We start from the raw sequence: 6,902 nt of genomic DNA, 5'->3' as shown, positions 1-6,902 counted from the left end.
ATACTGTTCTACTTATTTAGACTGCTGTTTCAGAATATGTATCTTTAGTTGCGGTTTGCATACATATAAGCTATGGATTTGAGTCCAAAATCTGATCAGCTAGCACCTTGTTCCCTAAATCTGTATTATAAAAAATAGAACATAATGTTTCAGAAGCTGGCAGGAAAGTAAAAAAATGTATGTGTAATCGAATAAAGGGTGATCAGTGTACATTGCAGAGCAATCCTAAAGCAGTCAGGCACACATGGTACTCATACACAGTGACAAACCACTTGGCAAGACGCTAAAAACAACACTCAGGCTAAAGGTATTTAAAACCTGTGTGCTCGCCTTGTCTGAAAGGGAATCCCCCATCTTGGATACTTATCTGTAATTCAGTAGATCTAGGCCAATTCCTAGCTCTTTTATGTATTTCTTCTACAATCCGGGGCAACTCTCAAGCTCTGCCCCTGTAGCTTATCTGCCCAGCAAAGCTAATTAAGTTCCTTTCTCTCCTGCCTCTGCCTCTCCTGCCTATTTCATTCACAAGGTCTATAGGCATAGATGTCTCTGTGCACACATTGCCATACAGGCTCATGACTATTTTGGGCTTGGCATCATCTGAACGTGACTTAAATGTTTCTAGATGTAAGCTGACCAGTGAAAAGATGCTCAGGACCTGAAGCCTCATGCCTCCCCTGGACCTGGAAGCATCACAGACAGCAAGAGGCACTGCCCAGGATCAACACGCAGCCTGGACGAACTTCTCACAGTTAGCAAAATTAACAGTACAAGCAGAGGACAGTATTTCTGTGGCCAAAGAGAGCAAAATAAGCATGGTTTTAAAGTGGAAGTGGTGAGACTTAAACATCATGTGAAAGCAGCTCAAAATCTGTGCTTGTTCCAGCAGGAGGTTAGCTCAGAAAGTGTGCAGGATTCATGGCAGTCTCTGAAGGGCAGAAACCTTTACAAGGCAGCAAGCTATTCAGCCTCAGCCCAGTACAGAATTACAGTTCCTGGTTATAAACATTTGCATTGATGTTATGGACTAATTTTTCAGAACTTAACTCACAGTGTATGATTGCTCTTTGTTATCTTTGATGCTGTAATGCACTGAAGCTTATTTGCACTGGTCACCATGGATTTTTATATTCAAAATACAGGCTATTTCTGTATATATACAGATATATATACTCCTATATTCCACAGACTATTCCTATATTCTTACTTCATGTACCACAGAAATCTAGAAGCAATATAATTCCACAATAAAAATTATGTACAGCCATCGTGAAACTGGCTGCTGATACTGTTCAATACATTTGACATAGAATATATGCAAGGACTTTCTTTCACTTGTTCTCTCAAGGTTGTCACATGCAAACCAAGAAAAAAATCATACAGTAACAAGATTTATTTGTACACTTAATTAATCTTCCGGATTTCCTCTCAGTTTGCATCTTTTGTTGATTTATTACCCTTACTTATCCAAAATCCATTATAAATGTAAAAATTAAATTTTGGATTTAGAAATATTAAAACATCTCAGTTTAAATAAAAAAATATTTCCTTCCAAGACACTTGTAGTAAGCTTTGTTGATGCTGCCTTTAAGAGTGATACTGGAGTTGCATAAATCAATTAACACACTTTGAAGCTTTCTCAGTATAGTGAGGCTTCAGTGACGGAGATGTTTAAGAACAGCTTTGAAAGAACAAAGAGAACTTAAACAACTTGACTTTCAAGCCACAGCCTAAGAGGTGGAAGAGTGAGCCAGCTGCTGTTTGTGCAAATCTGGCACATTCTGAGTTTTTTAAGCAGTAGGTAGCAGGAAACATACTAACATACTTACTTCATTGTTCCTCCTAAAAAAATAGTAAAAATTAGTTAGAAATCATTCTTTAATTTCAGCTGTTGCAATGGCTGTATGCAAGTTGAAATGCCGAGAAGCACACAAATGCATGTACTTTGCTAACTTGCCAAGCAAGCTGACATCCTCTCAGCATCCAGAACTATCTGCTGATCCTTCAGGCATAATGTTCATTTTGGACTGGAGAGCCCATATTGTTAGCAGCTCTAACAGAACCTCTTCCTGCGTTCTGAACTTATACAGCATAAACCCAGCAACTGAGTGCAGCACCCAGCACTTGCACTGGAGTGCCACATCCCATGTGTTGTAGATGAACTCTCAAAGTAATTTTTCATTCTCGGTTACCAAGGCAGTTGTTTCTCTCTTTTCAGATTGAGAGATACTGTCATGAAGGCAGATTTGTGGATCCTGCTGACTATGTTAATTTGTCATGAATGAGTGACTTTACACAGTTATTAAGTAGCAGTTCAGAATTTACTTGCAGCAAATCGCAGGATATGATTGTGATATTTTAATAGCACTCAATCATCAGTCGATTAACAAAGTGATTAGACAAAATTAATCAAAACAGCAACTTAGTTAAAGATTCGAAGATGGCAAGGTTCACTCTATTACTACATGGAAGTGCACAAAGGAAAATTAAGTTACACTTGAGTTAGAATGATTCACGGAGAGATCGTGGATGCAGGGGATAAGGAGGACCCTCCCATTGAGTCACGACGTTCAGAACAGACCCCCTTGCTTTCTAAACTCCTTTTCAGAGAGGAAATACTGTCACCCAAGAGATACTTGTTTCAATTTTGTAGGCTAGACCTCCATTTAAGAAGACAGCAGCTTAGTACAACTCCATCCCAAGACTCCACACTGCTACAGAACAGCTTTTACTTCTATGCTGAAGTGATCCACCCCTCAGTTTCTTCATAGCTTTCCCACCTGGCCCTTTTTCCTGAATGCAGTTTTTTACTGAAGATGTTCTTGGACAAGATATTTTTGGCTTGGCTCCAATTAAACAGTTAATTATTTAGAGATCAGAGTACATCCAATAATTCCATAACATTGATTTACAATCAAACAATAAACATTTGCACAAATGAAATAATTATACTGACAGCCTGTAAAACCTACAGACTGAATTGAGAAATCAAAACTTCTCAGATGAAATTATGACATTAAACATATAATTTAAAAGTCAGCAAGACATCAAATTATTTCTCCCTTTAACAAGTCATCTCTTTTTTCCCCCTAGTTACAAGGGCTGTTTTGATGGTATGACGACAAAGCAACTAAATCAGCAAGTCTAAATACAACCTTAAGATAACAATACCTTCAGCAAATAAACCTACTCAAGTTTCTCAAGCCATCCTGTTACAAAGCAGCCTTAGAGCAGACCACCCAAGTGTGCCCACTACCAAAGATCCACAACTGCTTGTAAGAGAGATGGCAGAGTTTTGAATGTCCAAGCTGGGATTACCTTGCAACTGTGATTTTGTCTCTGTGTGTGTGTTAGAAGTGGTCCAAGCACAAGCCTCAATACTGAAGTGCTAGACATGAGACCCTTTCACACTTGAAACCATGGGGACAAACTTCCAAAAAGCCACAAGTTTTTGCCTTCCCTGAAGAGGAGGGTCTAAGCAATACACTTAAGAACTTGTGTATTTAAAAAAGTAGAAAGGCACAGCAGAGTTGGTCATGTTTGTTGCATCCACAAAAATAGAAGTTTATTTGCATATGCAAATAATCACAGGATACTTATTTATTATGAAAGAAAACTGTATGGTCACAATTTAAATAACAAGTTCACTTGTCATTTAAAACTGCAGTCTTAATAACTGCAACTGACAGTTTTACTCCCCAAATATTAAAGAACTTGAAGCTTCTTTCTGTTCTTTATGTAACTGTTTTGCCCGGTTTTTCAAATCCTCTGCCTTGGCATCATTCTTCTCAATGCCATCTCCCAGTTTGTACATTCGACTGGCATTGGCACAAGCCCATATGTGACCCAGCTCACACCCTTTCAGCGAGTACTTCAAAGCACGGCTCATGTCCTTAGGGACCCCAGGTGCTCCTTGGAGGTATATTACACTGAGGTTGAAGCAGCTGGGAGCAAAATCGCCATCACAGGCTTTTGTGTAATAGTCTCTAGCGACAACGGGGTCAGGTTTATCATCATTTACTCTCCCATCGTGGGCCAACAGCCCAATGTTATGACATGCATTTACTGACTTCTTCCCACCTTTCTCACATGACTTCATAAAAGAGTTGTAGGCGGCTTTCAAATCTGGGTCAACTCCACCTATCAGCCAAGAAAGCAAAAGATTACTGTAAGGACATGCTAAAACAGATGGGAGCTCTCAGCTTTGCAGCATGCTTCCCAGTGCTCTTTGCGAAATACAGCATCCCTCACTTTAGATGCTACAGTCAAAATTTAGGACTTCGGAGACACTAACATTGTCTCAATTACAAAGGTTTTGCTAGTATCTTCTAGTTCGGAAACCCTCCTCCACTCCCCAGTAATCACAAGTTATGCAGACCAAAAAAACCCCAAAAAACAAAACCACAAAACATTCTTTCCACTACTACCTCGATGGATTTCTTAACAGCTTACACCAGGCAAAGTATTCTTTTGCCAGTATACCTATAAGTACACTACAATTGTTACTAGTTTTGAACTACAGTAAAAATATGTTCCTTCCTTGTATTGTCATTTGGAAGAAGTCTCACTAGTTTAACTGCTTTCAATTACTGTACCAGCAGACACATGTTGGGCAGACTTGGGGCCTACTTATGTGCCTGTAAGCCAGTGTTACCAGTCTGTAAGTTTATTTCTTCCTTACTTTCTCTAAAAAAACCCCAGCCAGACAGGAAGAAATCCAAATTTTAAGAACAGGACACAGAGCAACATTCAGCACCAGATATACTTACCACTTATACAGACATAATTATAAAAAACAATACACGTGGTTAACCTAGAGTTGATTCTTCAGAAGGAAGCAAGCTAAGGTTTTCCACCTTTCCCCAGCTTTTATTACAGGACCATAAAAGGGGCAGGACAGGTAATTCCTCCTTCAAGGCCAGGAGGAAATGCAGGTGTTCAGCACCTTTGCAAAAGAAAGAGCTGTGTTTCCTCATAGACGCTGGCCGCCCTCCCTGCCCCGGTGCCCCAACACAGAGGAGTTCACGCTGCTGGCCGGGCCACCACAGACCGGCGTCCTCTCTGCTGCAGGTGAGGAATCCGCGACACCCGACCGCTGTGCCAAGCCACCAGCGGCTCAGGCACGGGCAGCGGACAGAACGCGTTTAGAGGCAACTGAAAGCATGAGGGCAGGAAAGGGAGCCCCCGACGGGGAAGCGGAGGCAGCGACACGAGCGCCAGGGCTGCCCACCGCCGGCTCACCTTTGCCGATGGCCTGGTAGGCCCCCAGCTTGTAGCAGCTCTCGCTGTGCCCGTGCGCCTCACAGTTGTCGCGCAGCACCCGCGCCGCCGCCGCGAAGTCCTTCTTCACGGCGTCCAGGTAGTCGGCGAGGCGCTGGCAGCCTGCAAGGCACCGGTGAGGGGGTTGAGGCTCCCGCCGGCCCCCGGGCGGCGGGCAGGGAGTCACGGTGGGGCCACTTACCGTCCGGGTCCTTCTCCTTGAAGCACTGGTAGCTGTACTCGACGTGCAGGTTCTCCAGGTAGCCCCTCACCTCCTCCTCGTCCTCGAAGTTGACGAGCCCGGCCATGCCGGAGCTGCCAGGGCCGCCGCGCAGGGCCGCTGGCGAGCGCCTAGCCATCGATCCGGCGCCTTCCGCGAGCGCCGAGCGATCGATGCGGCACGGCCCGCGGGGGCCGAGCCCGCTGCGGTTCCCAAAGCCGCTGCTGCTGCCGCGGAGCCGGCGATTCCCCAGCGCCTCCTCCGTGCCCCCGGCACCGCGACCCGCCAGGTGCCGACCAGCGCCGCCCCCGGCGCGGCTCTCAGACCGCTCGGCGGTGGAAGTCCCCGTGTTCGCCTGCGCTGCCTCACCTCTCCCTCACAGGATCGCCAGAGACTGGCAATTCAGAAGTTTTAAGCAGTAATACATTTTTAGTATTTTACTTTCAGAGTTTTGTACCGTTGCATACATATATCTGAGGTCTTATTCACGACGATCGAATCCATAAGTTGAGACATTACCGTATACTACACTATGCATGGCCTAGAAGCCAGGGCTGCTCTACCAATTCCACCACTCGTTGCCTGCGTGTTTTTGCCTCAGATTAACAGCTAAATAATTCGCAACTCAGTTTTAGAACGGGGGAGTTGCTGCTAGTGACTGTTATCAGCAACCATTCCTTTTTGTGGTACTACAAAAGATCTTACAAACGCTTTTTGAAGAGCTGGAACCCTGCATCCGAGCATCTCTGAGCAGGCAGCGCCAGGGTTGTTGAAAACACCCGGAGACTGGTAAGCAACTGACAACACACAGCAAACCCTAGTTCTCTAGTTAGGGATGAATTTAAGCCAGACATGATATCAGGACGCATATACAAAATATGGCAGACTAGCCAATTGCAGCGGTTCTGAGCACAGAGTTTTCCAAGCACGTTAGAAATTCACATGACAAAATGCTGAGAGTTAAAATGAATTTCAAAGAACATCTGCATTAAAATTAATTTCAAAGACTATTTGAGAATGCTTCGTCCCAAATTATTTCAGTAACGTAACGCCGGCTTGTCAAGCTTTTGGGATAAATAAAGCTCGGTTAAATCAGAAACCTGATTGTCCGTTAACGGCTGGAGCCGCGCGGGAGAACCACCGCCGGCTGGACCGCTGGCACTACCTGCCAGGCGCGCTGCCCAAACGCCCGCTACAACTTCGGCTGAAGTATTTCCTTACAACTTTTCAGACTTTTCAGTATGTGGGTTGGAGTTAACACACGGTGTCTGCGTGAAGCTCTAAACCTTGTTTGCAAAATGCATTGACCAAACCCACTGCACATGTCTGTGAGAAGGCAAGTGAGAAGACACGGGTAGTTTGGGCCACGCTGACTGCTATCTGAGAATTTTTGTGACAAGTCCTCTGTTCTGGAGAAGGCCTT

The 6,902-nt window shown here is 44.3% G+C and overlaps 1 protein-coding gene across 2 annotated transcripts; it reads right to left on the bottom strand.

Moving 5' to 3' along the window:
* Nucleotides 1–3,039: 3,039 nt before the first annotated feature.
* COA7 (cytochrome c oxidase assembly factor 7) lies at nt 3,040–5,567 on the bottom strand. 2 transcript variants are annotated; one of them, XM_075711053.1, is made up of 3 exons: nt 5,462–5,567; nt 5,242–5,382; nt 3,040–4,140 (listed from the first exon to the last, which is right to left on the bottom strand). In XM_075711053.1, the coding sequence occupies exons 1-3, from the start codon at nt 5,565–5,567 to the stop codon at nt 3,692–3,694; spliced, it is 696 nt and encodes a 231-aa protein (XP_075567168.1). In that variant the 3' UTR covers nt 3,040–3,691. The 2 variants fall into 2 exon arrangements, with proteins under 2 accessions (XP_075567168.1, XP_075567169.1); XM_075711054.1 differs by lacking the exon at nt 5,242–5,382.
* Between the last annotated feature and the right edge of the window lie 1,335 nt (nt 5,568–6,902).

The sequence above is a fragment of the Pelecanus crispus genome, chromosome 5 (assembly GCF_030463565.1).
Source record: "Pelecanus crispus isolate bPelCri1 chromosome 5, bPelCri1.pri, whole genome shotgun sequence".
In the NCBI taxonomy this organism is placed as follows: domain Eukaryota; kingdom Metazoa; phylum Chordata; class Aves; order Pelecaniformes; family Pelecanidae; genus Pelecanus; species Pelecanus crispus.
Note: the sequence above shows the minus strand (reverse complement) of the source record. Positions and strands in the feature narration are given on the sequence as shown.